Source organism: Pisolithus orientalis (assembly GCF_024613125.1).
Source record: "Pisolithus orientalis strain OTSU chromosome Unknown F5J12scaffold_34, whole genome shotgun sequence".
In the NCBI taxonomy this organism is placed as follows: domain Eukaryota; kingdom Fungi; phylum Basidiomycota; class Agaricomycetes; order Boletales; family Pisolithaceae; genus Pisolithus; species Pisolithus orientalis.
The window spans coordinates 335677-353412 of NW_026260815.1; the positions used below are offsets into that span (position 1 = coordinate 335677).

The following is a 17736-nucleotide window of genomic DNA, read 5'->3' on the forward strand; positions in this document are numbered from 1 at the left end:
ACTGTGCTTGCAGGACTACGGGCAGCGTGCTATTGATTGATGCAGGTTACATATGTGGTGCTCGCTGACTCTGTGGTGAGAGCTCATAAGAGGGCCTCGACTCTATGCTTACGTCGTATGGGCGGCCTGTCCCCGAACTGTTACATTCGGGACATGGGAAAGTCAGAGAGGGGTCGTCGGCGTGATCAGTGCTAACTAGGTACATACTACTCTAAAGTGAAATTTCACTCATTCATTAGTACTTAAGCTACGCTGGTCAGTATGGAGAGACCGTGCAAGTACTCACCTGGCGAGCTACAAGTCGCTAAGTCCTAGACGAGCGGAAGCGAGGTACATACCAGGTCGGAGTGATTCTTGTTGTTAAAACCATTTTTGCATGACATCTGATGGGAACTTGATACATGAGTATGTTCTAGTGTTGTCGGTGGGTTTGACAGGAGACGCTGAAGTGATCGTATAAACATTTTGGGCTGTTAGTTTGTTAGAGGTATTTATTGTTGTAGGTTGTTGTCTGCGTTCACACTCGCATGCATGCTTCATTTCTGTTATCCTTCTCATACCTTGATGTGGGTTACTATCTCAAGAGAGACCCGCATGCAGTCCTTATTCATCAGATCAAATCCTGTGGGGTAGTGGCGTAGTGTTTTAGTCCGCGCTATTTTCGGAGGAATCTGTCACTCCAAAACGGGATTGATGGCGATCCCGTACCTCGGAGAAGAAATGCCCGATTGAGACAACCACGCTACCCCCCATGATGACATTGTCCAATCAGGAAGCATCTTCTCTTGATCGGATGTTTATATACGCTCGCATATTCCAGTTTGCCTGAGGTCCTCGTCACACCCCAGGCTGCCATGTGGTTCAGTCTCAGTCCTTCTCCCCACCGCCGCGATTGGTGAGTGTGTCCGTATGCCGGTGACGAGGCTTACCCGTATCAAACAGCCAGGCCAAACAACAAGAGCGTCAGCGCCAGTTTGATGCGTTACCACCCTCATATAACGAAGCGTGCACGGAAGAAGACGATAAAATCCTTGACTTGTCGCTCTCAGACCTCGCCCACTCACATGCGTCCGCTTCGATATCGACGCCTGCTATCTTACAAGCGTACGGGAAGAAGGTCGTTGCAGCTCAGCAAGCATCCAATTGCATTGCTGCTGTGCTGATACCCGACATTCTGCACTCTAATGCACCGCAGCTACTTCTACCCGCAACCGTAGACGTTGACTCGAGCCAGTCTTCACTGTTGGAAGAGAAACATTTACTTTCTGGCATCCCGGTGTCGATAAAAGATTGCATTGACATTAAAGGATACGACACCACCGTAGGTTACTCTTCCCGTGCCAACAAACCGGTTCCGTCCTCCGCAGCCATCGTCCGACTCCTACATGACGCAGGTGCGCTCACTCACGTCAAGACCACCGTTCCACCGGGCCTCCTCAACGTTGACACCTCCTCCGACCTCTTCGGCCGCACGTCCAACCCGTACAACTCTGAATACTCGTCTGGCGCATCGACAGGCGGCGGCGGCGCACTTCTCGCGCAGAGAGGTAGCATGATCGAGATTGCAACGGATATCGGCGGGAGCGCGAGATTGCCGGCACACTGGTGCGGTGTTTATGGGATGAAATCGTCGATTGGTCGGTTCCCCTCATGGGGCACTGTTCCACCTCTGCCTGGCCTCGAGGGCCTGGAGACGTCCTGTTCGCCCATGGCAAGACGCTTAGACGATTTGGAGGAGTTTTGGAAGAGAGTCATTGCTATGAAGCCGTGGGAGTATGATCATACGGTCCGTGCTTCCTTTTCGGTCCGGGGGGGAGGGACCTCAGGTCTAGAGACTGACGACGGACTTCGGGTTATGTAGTGTATACCGTTATCGTGGAGACCTGTCAATTTACGAGGGAGGAAATTGCGATTTGGTGTCTTATGGGATGACGGTATATCCTTTTCCATATTTGATTCGACAGTCTCTTGATCCCTATCGTTTCGCAGGTATCACCCCACCTACGCCCGCATGTCGACGTGCTCTCCAAATAACGGTCGACGCACTCCGAAGGCAAGGTCACGATGTCATCGACATGTAAGCCCACGCTCTCCATTAGTCTTCCGTGCGTAGATGCGGTCCTGCTAATTTCCATTCCGATAGCACCCCACCTTCGATACTTGAGGGCCTCATGATCGCTTTCCAACTCGCTTTCTCGGACGGTGGTGTCGACTTCTTCAACGCAGTTCGTAAAGACGAAAGACTCGACCCAGTTCTCACAGCAACAAAATCCCTGCTTTCTCTTCCACTTTTCTTTAAATCCCTCCTCGCTCGCTTCACATCAGACCCTGTCCAATACGCCATGCTCACGTCGGTGCACGCCAAATCCCCCTCACAAGAACGTGCACTCGTCGTGGCGCGCGAGGAATACCGAGCGAAATGGAGAGAAGTGTGGGAGAGCAATGAGTGGGATTTCCTGGTGTGCGCTCCTCATCCAAGTCCGGCGATACCAAAAGGGACGGCGGAGAAGGTGACGTTGGTCAGCTGCGCTAACATGATAATTTGGAATATCGTGGGTCACTTTTTCGCCCCTTACTATTTCATTTTTCATCTGAGTGTGATTCTTGATCGGCTGGTACATAGCTCGATTACACAGCTGGTGTTCTCCCAATCACCACTGTTCAATCTACTCTCGACGCTCTCCCTCCCGGTTTCCTTAACTCCCCCGAGTATGCCGCAATGGGTCTCGTTGCGAAAGGGGTTTATGGGGTGTATGACGCAAGCAAGATGGAAGGGTTACCGGTGGGAGTAGAGGTCGTGGGTAGAAGGTTGGAGGAAGAGAAGGTGTTGGAAGGTATGAGGGTTGTCGAGGAGGCGGTAAAGGCAAACGGGATGGGTAAGAGTGGGACGAATGACGTAGTGGGAAAGAACGACAGCGCATGAGTGTGAGTGAGCGAGTCGTTTGGGTCAGTTTCGGTTTGACCCTCACTTGACAGTTCTATCCCTCGTTTGCGGATTAACGGATCCTAGAGCAACAACATCGCTCAGCCTATCTAGCCGTCCTCCCCTTATCAATCCATTCGCCCAACTCCATTATTCTATGCATCTCTCCATTTCCCCATTGTTGTCTATCTATCATACCTTACAATCTAGTAAACTATCTATCAGCACGGTCTTTACCATCCACCAAATACCACTTTTCACGACCGTTCTCGGATTTCCTGGATTCTTTCCTTTCATCGGGTTCATATGTACGTACGTATATTGCGTATATACCACTGACTTTCCTCTGCCTCAAAGCAGACACCGGAGTCGAGTTGTTCCCCCTTCCTTCGTGCTTGTATGTATCTACTGCATGGTACAGAGGTGACGCCAAACAAGGTTTGGGTAGCTAACACAATTGTATATACTTCACACCATCGTTCGGTATACCCCTATGGACCTCTAGTTTTAATTCGATCGATCGGCGATCGACGGAAGCAAACCGGCGCGTACGCAGTTCAGTGATGGCACGGAATTTAATAGCGGGGGTGCGGAAGTAAATGGCACAAATGGTAGGTATGATTGGCTCTGCACCTGAAAGCACAGATAGGTGAAGGGCAGGGAAATGAGAATACCGCACATCGGAGCAAGAGGGTGCTGTGTGACCGTGCGTGCGGCGAGTGCAAAGATGGGAGTTGATTTCTTGGAATTGTTGGGCGCAAAGTGTTCATGAACTGCGAGGTCCATTCCTGGAAGTCGCATCTGCGATATCCTCCGCGGAGTAGGTTTTCGTGTTTCGTAAAGAGTGCCATGGACGTGATGATAGGGTCGCAGTTTTCGACTACGAGAAGCACACGTACCGAAGATCCCAGCTAAAGATCTCATCCAGCCCTAAAGCATCATGCATCATTCCCACAATCTAGTTAAGTGCAGCCAGCTGTCACAGGGGGTGTAGTTTGGTTGTGGATTGTAGACGCCCACCCGTGCCCAGGATCATGGGAATGCGAAGACACCTACTCACTTCTATCACACCACTTGTTAGTCCGAGCACGGGTGGAGAAGATAACTTAAGTTACTCACGGAGATGGTACGATCCTGTGTAATGCCTGCGGTTCCTACGACGAACGAATGAAGCGTAGGTACATATGTCACACACCATCGCCTAGTCAGCGTCGCTGTTCGACACATGCGACGTCCGAAACAGCTCAGAGAGGGGGCAAGCTGACACCCGCCACAATCCTGATCGCAAGGGTGGACATACCAAATGCCCTAAGCAGGTAACATATCAGATATTAGATAGCATTATTTGCAAAGAAAAGGTGTGACGATTGAGCATATGTAGAGGCCTTGATGCATGATGGCTCACCCGTGGCGAAGGAAGGTCTATCATCCATCGGCACAGATAAACCATCCAACTTCGCGTGTGGCACGTGGGGGGTGAAAAAACTATTGCACACCTATCACATAGGCATATCAGCATCGGATAGAAGCACCATGGAACCCTGGTCGGATCTATTGTGTGCTTCTTAGCAGTGGTCAAACAGCATCATGAAGAGAAGATCAAGAAACTGGCGAAGAAGGGCACTTGTCACTAAGCAAGCCAGGAAGCATGGCTATTTTCTGGAAACACAGGACTCATCGGTCATTCGAGCTATTACTCATGCGATCACATTTGCGGCAGAATTCCGGAAACGAGGGAGACGTGGCGCGTGAAGAAAACTTGCTGAGCAGAATTGGCGCGAGACATGTAGCTGGTGAACAGTTTGTCCGTTCAACATTTCCATTTCTCAGTATCTCCCAAAGGAAACGCGGTCCGAATTGCGTAGCGTAGTACCGTCTTGGGTCTTGGCGATGCCTGACCGGCCCGGCCTCCAGGACCCACCGGGGGCGACGAACGAAGCGGCTCCATAGTAGAATACATATAATAAGTGTTCCAGCCGCTGGATTCCACGCCAGTTAGCATGAACAGATCTCGATCCCAGGTTCTTTAAGTGGTGGCGGCTCGCGGGGTAGCTTACCTAAGCAAGTGGTATTATACGAACCAAGCTCCAGGGCCTAGGAGTATAGTGTTCCCCAACACACGCAAATGACTATATACATAGTGCCTCGAAGAGTTCCCGCCCTGTGCTGGTTTCAGACGCAACCGGGTTCATTGATCCAATCAAGGTGCTACACAATAAGCATTATTGTCCTCACCAACGTGCTTATGTGGTCCTAGACTCCTACCTTGGTATTTCCGCCGCATGAAAACTACGTACTCAACGCATTCTTGCATACGTCCATAAATATAGCTGTAAGTCCGAAATCCGGACCACGGCCTTAACTTGTGGCAACAAAGGTCACAACACTCGAGTGGCAAAGAAATCGAAAAACATAACCCTCACTCCAAGTCCGAACCACGATCAGCCCAACGATCCACCAACATTTTGGCAAATATGATGCCTAAAAGAAAGAAATTTAGGAGGCTGAACAGGAAGGGGTAATTGACTCACTAATCCACGCCGTGCATATGTATATCGTCCTCAATTTCCGCGCCTCGGTCAAGGCAGAGTTGAGTCCAGCCTTAACTTGGGCATATTCTTTCCAAATGTCTTGCATAGCCCTCTGGTCTGTTCCCTTTCCCTCTTGTCGAATTCTTCGAACAATTTCCTTCCGCCTCTCTGCGAGGTCTTCCAAGTGACAACGCAATTCTCGCGTAACAGTAGTCTCCCATAGTTCCAACTTCATACCCGAAGTTTCTTCCTGCAACTGGAACGCTTCTTGCTCCATCGTTTGTTGCAAAATGGATTCAATTATCTGCATGGTTGAATCCCTGGTATTCAGATGCTTGCACGTTGTATCCCTTAGAAAAATCTTCCAGTGAGTCTTCTTCAGCTCCGTCAACGTCTCCCTCACCAATCTTGTTTTCCACCTTATCCCACATCGTAGTAACCAAGGAAATTCTGGTCATAACGTTTTTCCCGCACAGTGTTTTAAGGATTCGAAGGTTGTTTGTCGGGGTCCCAGATGACGATGATACACGGTTGTCCGATATGCGATGAAAATAAAGAATGGCCGAAAGTATGGGCCTTGTCTCGTATCTTAATGAATTTGTGAAATTGTAGCGGACACGATAAAGACATAGGAGATACTTACGTATTCAGCCAGTTTGAAATCATTTCCAAAACCTCCAGTTCAGACAAGTTCTTCAGTATCATTGAAGCCAGGGAGTATCTACCAGCATCACATTGAATCCATCAATTGCACACCTTGGTGACTTTGATCTCGTTTGTGCAGCGAGTCAAGTCATGCCTCAACACCCTCGCTTGTGTTCCCGGTGACACTGTCAATGAACTACATCCAGCGGCTGAGCAATGTCAAGTGGTATATATTCCTCAAGAAGCTTACCGAACTCTTCCCAGTACCGGTTTGCCCTACCAGCCTGGCAATGAAAATGAATGACTGAGAAGATAGCATGAAACAGCTCATCATACTCACGCAATTATGAATATCTCTCATGCCTGTCCGATCCATGTCCTGGATTTCCCTTTGCGACTGGATCTCTTCTTGTTTACTCGCCCATCGTGCAATAACATCAAGTAATTCGATGGCAGAAGCTCGGGTGTTCAGATGCTTCAACATCGGGTACCCTCGTAGGTATTGCCCCCCGATCCTCAAGCTCCTTCAGCCTCTCCTCGCCATCCTCCGAGTCCTCCATTTCGTCCCACATTGTAGTAACAAAGAAAACCTTGGACATGGCATCTTCCCCCCACCCCCACCGCACTTGGAGTTCCTTAATAACCTTGTGTGGACGCCAGACCTCACGGTTTGGTGATATAGGCTGAAAGTAAAGAACGACCGAAGGCTTGGTTCCTGTTCCATATCTAAACGGACGCATGAGGGGGTTCATAATAGTCATAAAAGCAGCATAGGGGACACTTACTCTTCGTTAAGCAGGGTGGAAACTTTCCCCAAGATCGCGACGGGGGACTGTGTTGTATCCAATCCTGGAGTGTCCACCAGAACCACATTGGATCCATCAGTGGCGACCCCCTTGGTGAATGTAACCTCTTTTGTACCAGACCTGAGGTCATGTCCTACGCCCCTACCCGTATTCTCCGTGGCTTTGTCGATGAACTGCATCTGGTTGAGTAGCGTGCAATACATATTCCGCAAGGAGCTCACCGAACTTTTCCCAGCACCAAGTGTGCCCAATATTAACCTGGCAATTGAAATATGCGGCTGAGAAGATGCTACGAGAAAAAGTCATCTTACTTACACGATTATAGCATCCTTTGCACTCCCTTGTTCCAGCTCTAGTTTTTCAGATTTGTCCTTCAACAGATCCGACAGGAGCTCTAACCCTTGAGAATCTAGCATTGTGTGGTCATCGCTATTGTTCACCAATACAGAATCTGTTGGTTTGCGACTCCCTGAGGCCTGAGTTGGCGCGCGCCTGTTATCCAACTGTGGCATGACTAAGGGGGACCTGGGCTGTATGGGGTTGGGTTCTGATGCGGGGAAAAACCGAAATTATGCCAGGTGGTGCAGAAGCTATCGATGCGAGTGTTAATTGAGACCTGCAGAGGACGAGGGAGAAGGGCACGAAGCGGCACCTCATTGAGTGTTCACAACGTTTTTACTTGCCGTTCCAAATGTAGATCACCCTAAGCCCTTGCATCCTCGCATTAACGGTCCTCTTCGGTGGATTACAGCGTGCGATGAATGGCCATATCAAAGTAGAAACGATCGGCTACTGGCATTCGCCTCCGAAAATTCGGGATAACGTCGCACGAGTCACTGAGACTGTCAGTGGTCGACCATGACGGGGGTAGCTTTATACTCGGGGACCTTCCCAGACGCCGCGTAAACTGGTGTGTTCGTCGTACTGATACATACACATACACATACAGGTCCAAGTCGTGCATAAATACAAGTGTCCCAAGTCAGGTCCGATACACGGCTGCCAAAGATCGAGTGAAAAGGATAAGTAGAACATGGACATGAGAATACAGCTTGATGGTTCGCGAGGTCGTTTCCAACCAGGGAAGTTTCAATTTTCAACCGTATTGATGTGACATCGATTCGCGGTCAGGACTCGTCACGCGAGCATACTCAAGGAGCAATCTAGAAGCGAGAAATCGAACGATCAATCAGAAATGTCAGTAGAACGGTGGAATAGGAACGCGAAGACAGAGCATTCCGACTGACCTGTAAAGATATGCGCTCATATCTTCTTTCCGCCAGAATTGTCGACTCCAATCCTTACCCGCTGCGGCGATCTTGGCGGCAGCGTCGTCATGGATGCGAAAGAAGGCTACGGCGTCGTACAAGTCGGAGTACGTAGCTTGGATCGGAACATAGTGCACCCACTCCGCAATGCGCGATGTGTACCTGAAGGAGAGGTCAAAAGGAAGGAATTGTATCGGCTATTGTACGCACCATTCCGGATATATAGTTGCCTTGAAAATGAGCGCGTTGCTTGTTATGAGTCTCTTGAAACGCCCAGACCACCCATTCCCATCTACCTAACAACGATATCCCGTCAGCTCATGCGGGGGCTTTTGGCCGAAAGACAACACTGACATCGATTATGAATTTGTATCGACCCTCCTCCTTTCTGCTTTGCACTCTCCGAAACTCGAACATCTTCTCAAACATCTGACACGTCCCGGCACGTTCCTCACATGAAAGCGGTTTGTCCACATATGCCACATCCATCCACGCCGGATTCACTCGGGCCACCGGCGTCTGCACTGGTTCTCCCACAGGGACCGATGCATCCATGGGAACATCCAAAATGCTAACATTGCCCTCCACCATATTCGTTAGGGCAACTAACCGCTGTCGGTGAGCATGCACCCAAAGTGAAGTCGGCGACGCATATATACCCGTCGTCCTACCCCTCCAATCAAGACGTTCGTCGACTTTCTGGGGCCACGGCACGTCCCCAGCAGCTTCTGCATCTTCACCTGACGTCCAGTCGTAGGGTATCGGGGGTCGAATATCGTGATGGAGGAGTGTCGCACTATGGGAGAAACAGGGGACGAGGGTGTGTTGTGGATAGGGGCCCCGGTCGTGAGCGAGAAATTGCCCGTGGGTGACTAACAGACTGGGATGTTGGCATGGGTCCATAGCTAGCTGGTGGGTCGCAACAAGTGTTTTCGGGGATTCCGATATCACAGGACTGGACGGATCGTGAGATGGGAGACTTGGAGGGTTCAACCATGCTGGTGAATCAGGTGGACAGCCTTCTTTCCAGCCTCGTTCTATGATGGGTGGCAATTGAGACTGCCTGACCGCTGAAGCGAGGGGCTGTGAACTCAGTTGGTCTACGCAATCAGAAGTACGCACTTGTTCCTCTCTTAGCGGCGTCTAGGGCCATCTGTTTGATTCTCCAATCCGTATGCATAGTGGGAGTGTCGTGAGGATAAAATGGAATACGCATAGGTGGAAGGTCGCTACCAAACTCCCGCGTTAAATCAATGATGGCTGTGGTACGCTCACGAAACGAGTCGTCGGTTCCAGCGAATGTCGAGTAAACGATCTCCAACCCATGGTTCGACGATGTTTTCGCAAGTGTAAACATGGAATCACGCATCTCTGCTTCTTCTATTGACTTGGCAACATCCGCTGGGTCCAATCCCCAATACGGCTCGATATCATTGTATATCTCATCATACTCATCTGGCAGTTGGATGTCGTGCTTGACGACTGAAGTCCCACCTGTACGAAAAATAAGGGAGTAGTCCCGGAATGCAAAAACATTTCTTACCACTTGTCAAATCCCAGCGGTGGCGCCCGGCCGTATCGGCGTCTGTATTCCGCGACAGCTTCCGCTAGCGTCTTGCTTGCACGCGCAAGTTTTCTCCTCCACTCAACTTCCGCATCCCGCATAAGCTCGAAGATAGGGTGAGGTCCGTTGGGATTAACGATCAGCAGGCCATCGGAAGTGTATGTGTGTCCCTCAAGAGCCAGGGCCTTTTGAGGATGGGTGTCATGTTTAACACGTGAAGGACAGAACTGGAGTACGGAGACATGCTGGGCATGCGACTTCGGATGTCGTGTTTGGAACAACCAATGGGTGAGCACAAAGGCGAACACGATGCAAGGGAGGAGCTTTGCCCATCTGAGCGTACAGCTCCTCCGGCGCTTCGCCATGAAATGATATGGACGGCAAGAAAGAAGCGTATCAGAACCCTGTTAACCCTAACTCGTCGCACAACGAAGGGTCACGATGTCGATGATAGTCCACGACACCTAAGCAAATTGAAGGCGGACAATCGGGTATAGGATGCGGCAACGGCGTATTCCGCTCACCCAGACGCTGCTGCTTACACGTTATTAAATCATTTCTGCCACCATCTGCGCCGCGTGTGTGAGCGTTGTCTTTGGACACAGGGTTACTCGATTGATTGGGGCCCTGACAGGTTCAGACGACGAGTCCACAGTTAGATCATCGCGTTTGTCCGTAAAGGAAAGGCACTTACATAGCCCCATATATACCTAATTGATCCACGACCACTTACCATGAACCAGGTTATATCCTTCCAACCACGGCGGTTCCGTTGGTGCCAAACATACGCAACTCTCCAATATTGAACCCGGCATGCAGCGATCACTCCCTGGTTGACTAATAGTCCACATATTGCTTTCATTTCTATCAGAAGTTACTCTAAACAAGGTCTTCTATCTGTGCGCTACTTCTTACTTGCGTGGTTGTGTGCACAATTCTGAGACACCGTGTTTTGATTTTGCATAGTAACTTCGGTGAAGTGTTACCCCCTCCAAAGAACTTCATGTCGATGTAGAGAGTTCGACGAGTGCTACTTGACAGAGCTCCGATTTGCCCTCGTCTATGTCATTAGTCACAAGGACGGCGATGGCGAGGTTACGAACGAGCTGGACGTCCAGATGTGCAAAGACCCTCTTAAGTATGCACTGTGTTCGCAGCCATGGTCACCTAGCTGGCGGATGCTTCCAAATGCGGTGGTATGTTCAACACGTCTCTGTACTCCAATTCTGCCATTCACGCGTTAGATGTGACATTCGTCCCGAAAGAAAAGTCTCTCGAGGGACACGCATACACTTCTGATGGACTACTGATCGTCTATCCCAACAGATCTCACCCTATCTATACAATACCTCCTTTCTCACCTTTCCTCCAGGTACACATCGCCTGCTGTGGAGTGAGTGCACTACGTTCCAATCCAAGTCCGCGTGCCCCGAACGCCCGTCTTGTATGACGCCGTAACCTTCTTTCACGTCCATAACGATGTTGCCGCTAGTATCGGGGGACTGGAGTCAACGATTCTGGCGGAAAAAAAAGATATGAGGGCGTATCTTCACAGGTCATCCGGAGTGCCCCGTCTTCGTGTTTCCAGTGCACCGTTCTCTGGACTTTTTGATTGATCTTGCTCCTAGATTACCCCTTGAGTATGTTCGCGAAACGATGTCATGTAACAGTGAAAATTTCCTGGTTGGAGACGCCTTTTATTGTTTCCTTTCTCTCGACTTTTGTCAGCTATGTATCCCATCTGGTTGGAACACCCTTTCTATTAATCATTTGGGGCCCTATGTATGTGCGACGAACACATCAATTTGCACTCTGGGAATGTCTCTGAGTATAAGTCGCGACCATTCCTCATGAACTGATAGTAGTTAATCAACAAGTACTGAATTCGAGTTCATGATGTACAAGCACACCCTCATCGGAAACGGTACATAGCGCATAAGACGAACAAGCAACCAAGAATACATGTGCGTAGTACCTGCAAGGATCAACGAGTCACACAAACGATGCTTTACATATATATATTACAGTGCCGGAATCTCGAATGACAGTCCATGATCGACGCACCCGCCAATTAGGAACTCCCTACTTGAAGAATATCCTGCTGAAAAGACCAAGCTTGGGACCCGACTGTCCGTCCTCGTCCACGTACTTGACTCTTACCCTCCCGTCTCTCGTCTCCGCCTTCAATTCATAGCCTTCCCACTGGGATGCGGAGTCAGGCACAGCGGAGAAATCCCCCACAAAGAATCGGGTCGTGTGGTCTGCGACGCCGAGGGGTGTGCTGTTGCAGAGAAGCTCGTCTGAGAGTGTACAGCTCCCATCTCTAGATGTGAGTGCGACGGGACCGTGGAACGAACGCGGCAATAGGACAGTTATTCGTCCGTCTCTGGTGAACACATCCAGGAAAAAAGGTTGGATAGCATCTATTGCATGCTGGATATCAATGCGTTAGTCATCTATTCCTCCACAACATAAGAATCGATTATGCCACGCACCACTTTGATAGCAATGGAACCGTCTCTCGAACTCACGTGCAATGTCGTCCGACGTTTACGGATGTCCGAGTACTGTTGACGGCCTACCAACCAAATATCGACATCTACGCTTCCATCGCGCGTGTGTAAATGCAAATTCTTCCGATCTCCTTCTGTCTCGCCTTCACCGAGGGGTGGGAGGTACGACGACGGAACGTGCATCGATGGATCAATGACATAGGTCCCTTTAATTGGGCTATGCGATCCGACCACGGAAAGGTAATTCGTGGGGTTTCCCTTCGGTTTGGAATGTGTGTCTGCGGCAGATTGTGTACCCCTGAGCATCATGGTGTCCTGTGCATGATCGTTGTAGGCGGGTGGATTGTCTTCCAGTTTATCGTTTTTCGAGTCCTAATTACGAGTCCTTCTCGTCAACCTTGATAGTGAAGGATTAGTACAGATCCACTTACACCGGTGGGAGTGTCCGCAGGTTGGTGGGACTCCTCGATCGGAGCTTCTCCTGCGTCCTCTGTGCACACTTGAGTCTGAGGGAGCTTCTCCGAGGTGACGATCATTGTAAGCGACCAGCTGGAGTAGCAGTGGGCGTAACTACGAGGGTATTTACTTGGATGAGTCCACAAAAGCAAGGCTCTTTTATCTATAGAAGGAATGCCAACTTTGATATACGTGCTGAGCACTGAGCGATGATGCGGCTGCGGCTACCAACTGCGGAAACGTGGGTGGACTGGTACCTGACCGCAGGTTGACTGACAACCGTGTCCAACTTGCGCCATGTGTACTGCCTTGTCGACCTGCGAAAGGAAAAACGGAGTCACTGCCATCAATATTAAGTCCAGCTGCGTTTTGAACCAATGCGCGCAGGCATCGTGGAATTCCCTATGCCTCTTCTGAGACTGCAGTATGCAATCGACCTCAGGATCTGAGTTGGCGCAGCTCAAGCACATCACTGCCGACTCCCATCGAACTCTGCATGTTTGACCTTGCTTCGGCTGAGTGATCACCACAGTACTAGTGGGTAAAGTAGTGAAACCATGTGCTTCGTTTTCCTATGCAAATTCAATGAAGCAGTTCTTGTGCATGCTTCTAGAAGGGTGTGTATATGTTGACAAGTGTTGTGATAATGTCTATGTAGGATAACACTAGGGTTAGGGTTGGGAAGGAGCAACAGCAAAAAAGAGAGGCCTACCCAGCCAGAGTGGCCATGGCAGGACAGGAAAATATTGCGACGGTGCATGAGCCAAAGCCCATACAAACTGCAGGTACCCTCTGGGGACAGGGTCGCCGTGCAATGGAAGGTCCCCACGGCCCACAGACCCATGTCCATGAAGGGGCTTGTGCCATCAAGGTAAGTATGAAGAAACCACTTTGCCTGACGAGGGCTTATATACGTCGTGTGCACGCACGGACCAACTGCTGCTGTTGGCGACGGAATATTCCCTTTTTGGATGTATACTTGCTATTTTCGGAATCCACGTGTCGTCGACTGAGGACTCTCAAAGGAGACAGTTCGGGCGTGCTATTATGGCCGTTGTCTGTGCTCACTGCGGTAGCCACACTTATCGATGTGAGTACCGTCCAAGTGACCATTCCGTTATACTTACCCAATCACTCGGATTTGAGTGGGATATGCTACCGGAAGAGGAGATACACGTGTCTGCTCTGCTGTGGGCCCGTGCGCGTGAGATCTGACGGGCGCCAAGTTGCAGTAAATCGCATAGCCATTATTTCCATCCCCCTTCTGCCACACACTCTATCCACCCATGAATATAGCGGGGCCATCCCAACCCCGCAATAGAGGTTCGACGGCATCAAACAGGCCACAGAGTACATACGAAGATGACCTCCTTCGAATTTTGGCCCAGCTGGGTCCCGATGGCACCAATCAATTTCGAGAGTTTTACGATCGTAGGAATCACCAGGGTCAACAAATGACAGACCACGAAATTGCTATGAGGATGTTCCTACAGGGTGCGAGAGATTTGGAAGCTATTGAGGGGGATAGGGCACTTGCTCTCGCGTTGGCTCAAGACCTCCAGCTTGAGGACGAGCCTGTGGTAGAAGCGAGCATTCCTCGTCGGCCGAATCCTCCTCAGTGAGTATGTACAGAAGGGATGGTTACTTGGTCTCAATAAGGCCCATCTTTCTTCGAATAGGCCTCAGAACACTCCAACTAGGCCAATGAACCCCACCAGACCCGGAAATAACGCGTATGCATTCATGTCTATCGACGATGATCGTCGGCTGACGTCGTTCACACCACCAGTACCAACGGAAAGCAGACATGGGGTGATTGGATTGCTTCCGTATTCAATGGACTGTTCGGGGCCCCCCAAACGAGCGCGAGTGCGGCCGCACCCGCTACTCCTGTGATCCGCATCCAGCAAGACCCACCAGCCACGACACCTGCACGGTCAGACATCTTCGCTAGAGTAGTCATACGCACACTCACTAACACTGAAATCTACTCCACAGGCCAACAGGTCACGTCTGCGTGATTTGCCAGGATCCGATTTACGGATCCGAAATCCGAGCACCTTGCGGACATTACTATGATATCCCATGCGTCACCGACCTCATTCAGTCCGCTACGCGTGATGAAAGTCTGTACCCTCCTCGCTGCTGTAGGCAAAATATCCCATTCCCCGAAGTCCAACCTCACCTCTCACATGACCTTGTGACCCAATTCCAAGAGAAGAGCAGGGAATTTGGGATTCCCAATCGAGTGTACTGCGCTCGGCAAACGTGCAGTCGTTTCTTAGGTCCTCTCACCGAAACCATATTTGGGGTGACAGTCTATGACTGTTCCGCACCCGGCTGTGGAACTCGAACGTGCGCAAGTTGTCGAGGTCGATATGACGGATGGATGCATACATGTCGACAAGATCAAGGCGCCGAGCAGGTTCTCAATCTCGGACGTACAGAGGGCTGGGCGCGGTGTCCAGGCTGCTCACAGCTTATCGAGCTTAACATGGGATGTTATCATATGACGTGTCGGTGCAGGACAGAGTTTTGTTATTTGTGTAGGGCGCGTTGGAAGACGTGTAGATGCCCTCAGTGGGATGAGCGCCGACTGTTTGCTGCGGCGGAGCAGAGAGTCGACGCACAACTTGGTGGGGGTGAGCACCACCATCGCTTGCGTGATGTTCAGCGGGTTGGAGATCCCGTTCAGCCCGTTCAGCCGAGGCCGCAAAACGTTCAGGTCGTACAACCTAGAGCTCAGCCTGCATATGTAGTTCAACCAAGGGCTCCTTATGTCGCGCCAGCTTTCCGAGCTCCTGTTACTACGCCGGTCCGCCCGGCAGCACCTCTTCGAGTGCCAGGCCTACCACGCGAAGTTCTGCCTACACCGCCGGTTCAACCGAGAGTTCCCACAGCTGACGTCCAGACTGCTGATACAACCGTGCGCCATATCCAAACTCGGGCTCAGCGTCTCGCCGCCTCTCAGTCTCCGGCAACACCGACTCGACCCCACTCTGATGTACGATCGCTTGTTGAGGTAATCCAGAGAGTTCCGTCGACTCAGAGATCGACACCAACGTCAGGCACATCGACCAACGCCCATCCTCGTGTTCGTCCCACGGTACCTCCAAAACCTGCATCTTTGACCTCGGCAATTACTTCACCACTGCCCAGCCCTGCTGTACCTCCAAGACCTGCAGGTTTGACTAGTATTAGAAGTGCGGGCACAGGTCCGACCCCAGCCCGGAACGTCGGCACTCAGAATGATACCATCCGCCAACGCATGATTCACGAAATGGCCGAACGTCTCCGCGTAGATCACGACTGTCAACATACAAAGTGGAAATTCCGTCAGGGAGGAGGGAGTTGTGAACATTGCCATCGTGCGTTACCGTTGTATTTGTTTGTGAGTGTATTGTTTTTGTGGGCGGGGAATACTACTGACCGTTGTGTGCTCTTTCCTCAATTATGGTCGTTGTGATGTCTTTTCTTTCCCTCCCTTACATGTCTCTCTCGATCAATTTTGGGAGTTAGAGGTGTGTTGGGTGTGAGATGTTGGTGTGTAATCAATGTCGCAGGAACAGGCTTTAAGGGCAAAGTGCCTTTTTTTCTTGTCGTTGGCATGTAAAACCATGCCAGGTGATTAGAGGGAAATTCGGGGGCGTTAAGCAATGCCATTCGCCTCGTCACAATCACAAATATTTTCTTGCATTGTTCGTTTGTAAAATTAGGTATAAGCCGCTTTCTTCGCTGTTCCCCCCATTCAATTTCGGGTTGCGTTGCACATTGTATAGTCTTCGACGACGCAACGAAATGAATGCTGATTAATGATTGCCCATACTTGCGAATAACACGCGAACAATGTATACAGAAATGAGGGGTCCGACTTTGCATGCCCGTAGTACCTATGTACAACACCCTCCGTGCACAGGTATAAAATGGGAACACGCATGCTAGGACAAAACATGAAGTGGCGCTCGGTGACGCGGGTTACTTTCAGTGAGAAAGCCTTCCATCACGAGTACGACCTACACAATCTTACGTATCAGCACTTCAGTATCTAAGATACTGCTCAGATCCTGGGGACAGGCCGTAATCATACAATCGCCCGCAAGTCTCATGTACTCATTGTGAGGCAACTTTTTGAGTAGAAGTGTGTTGAATGGCTGCTTCAGCTGTTCCAGTAGCTCCCATACAGCATCGTCATCGCTACCGGTCGGCGTTTGGAGCGCTCGTGGGTGCCAAGGACGAACAAGAATGTATCCATCGACACCCTCGTTAAGGTTGACCGACAGTGTGGCCTCGAGGGGCAGAAGGCGCGATGCATGAATTTCGTATGTGTAGCATGAGGGACTAGTCGAGGACCCTTGCAATCTGACTGCTGTGGCTGCAGTGGATGCGCGGTGGAGGGCAACACAACCTTGCTGCTGACAAATCCAGTCCGTGGTGATCTTGCAAAGTTACTGTACAATTTCTGTGCCTTTTCAAGATCCAGGTCATCGCGTCTGGCAGAGTCGTTGGAGACCAGATGGAGGTAGGGTACCGCCTGGTATGGCACGAGGTTAGCAGAGAAACAACTGTTGAATGATGATGCCTCCCCAACCCAATCCAGGACCGAAACGTCTCCAGAACGTGAGATGAACTCTGCCAGGAGACGTCCGAGCGCATTTTCCACAGGTTCGCCATAGAGGACTGGTAAGTGAACCTTGAAAATTCCAAAAAAAGTGAGTAGGCGACATCTGGTCGTGTGGTGCAACGGCTTGATGCCCATTGAAGTCTAGGTCGCGCGTTATCCATGCCTGGATGGAAACCCGTGAGGTGCTGTTTGGTTACTCCCGTTGCATTCCGGAGCCCCTCAAGCAAGGAAGGGTCTGTCTTGTGACTTGAGGAAATTCGTGTAAAGCGATCAGTCCTGCCTGCAGAACAAGAAAGTGAAGCCAATAATTCCTAGAGTGTCCGGCTTCGTTTGAACCAGATGCTATCGACAAGCAAACCAGTACCAGAGACGTCGGAGGGGTGGACGAGTGCTACTGACCCGGTGTTCC

At 50.5% G+C, this 17736-nt stretch overlaps 8 protein-coding genes across 8 annotated transcripts; 2 read left to right on the forward strand and 6 right to left on the reverse strand.

The window, feature by feature from the left end:
- The first annotated feature begins 748 nt into the window (after window positions 1-748).
- On the forward strand, window positions 749-3177 carry F5J12DRAFT_342307 (amidase signature domain-containing protein). The gene is made up of 6 exons (XM_051738974.1): window positions 749-895; window positions 943-1786; window positions 1862-1934; window positions 1990-2077; window positions 2144-2552; window positions 2624-3177. Exons 1-6 carry the CDS (start codon window positions 855-857, stop codon window positions 2921-2923), a joined length of 1755 nt encoding a protein of 584 aa, XP_051596919.1. The 5' UTR covers window positions 749-854; the 3' UTR covers window positions 2924-3177.
- A 2165-nt stretch (window positions 3178-5342) lies between these two features.
- F5J12DRAFT_895939 (uncharacterized protein) lies at window positions 5343-5764 on the reverse strand (the record flags this gene model as incomplete). Its single annotated transcript, XM_051747892.1, has 2 exons — window positions 5343-5404; window positions 5455-5764. The coding sequence occupies 2 exons, from the start codon at window positions 5762-5764 to the stop codon at window positions 5343-5345; spliced, it is 372 nt and encodes a 123-aa protein (XP_051596920.1).
- Window positions 5765-6536: 772 nt separating this feature from the next.
- F5J12DRAFT_895940 (uncharacterized protein) lies at window positions 6537-7321 on the reverse strand (the record flags this gene model as incomplete). Its single annotated transcript, XM_051747893.1, has 4 exons — window positions 6537-6825; window positions 6885-7078; window positions 7127-7163; window positions 7221-7321. 4 exons carry the CDS (start codon window positions 7319-7321, stop codon window positions 6537-6539), a joined length of 621 nt encoding a protein of 206 aa, XP_051596921.1.
- Window positions 7322-8001: 680 nt separating this feature from the next.
- On the reverse strand, window positions 8002-10102 carry F5J12DRAFT_906997 (glycosyl transferase family 90-domain-containing protein; the record flags this gene model as incomplete). Its single annotated transcript, XM_051748856.1, has 8 exons — window positions 8002-8068; window positions 8153-8335; window positions 8384-8469; window positions 8528-9243; window positions 9296-9628; window positions 9654-9667; window positions 9717-9922; window positions 9974-10102. 8 exons carry the CDS (start codon window positions 10100-10102, stop codon window positions 8002-8004), a joined length of 1734 nt encoding a protein of 577 aa, XP_051596922.1.
- Window positions 10103-11819: 1717 nt separating this feature from the next.
- F5J12DRAFT_725310 (uncharacterized protein) lies at window positions 11820-12619 on the reverse strand (the record flags this gene model as incomplete). Its single annotated transcript, XM_051741626.1, has 2 exons — window positions 11820-12170; window positions 12233-12619. Coding segments are annotated over 2 exons (738 nt in total), but the record flags the coding sequence as incomplete, so codon positions are not given.
- An 811-nt stretch (window positions 12620-13430) lies between these two features.
- On the reverse strand, window positions 13431-13586 carry F5J12DRAFT_704694 (uncharacterized protein; the record flags this gene model as incomplete). The annotated part of the gene is made up of 1 exon (XM_051740551.1): window positions 13431-13586. A coding segment is annotated over one exon (156 nt), but the record flags the coding sequence as incomplete, so codon positions are not given.
- A 178-nt stretch (window positions 13587-13764) lies between these two features.
- Window positions 13765-16612, forward strand: F5J12DRAFT_852176 (uncharacterized protein). The gene is made up of 6 exons (XM_051746559.1): window positions 13765-13796; window positions 13853-14324; window positions 14386-14439; window positions 14496-14642; window positions 14705-16097; window positions 16226-16612. The coding sequence occupies exons 2-6, from the start codon at window positions 13993-13995 to the stop codon at window positions 16280-16282; spliced, it is 1983 nt and encodes a 660-aa protein (XP_051596925.1). The 5' UTR covers window positions 13765-13796; window positions 13853-13992; the 3' UTR covers window positions 16283-16612.
- F5J12DRAFT_342517 (uncharacterized protein) lies at window positions 16573-17660 on the reverse strand. The gene has a single exon (XM_051738975.1). It carries the CDS (start codon window positions 17460-17462, stop codon window positions 16863-16865), a length of 600 nt encoding a protein of 199 aa, XP_051596926.1. The 5' UTR covers window positions 17463-17660; the 3' UTR covers window positions 16573-16862.
- Window positions 17661-17736: the final 76 nt, after the last annotated feature.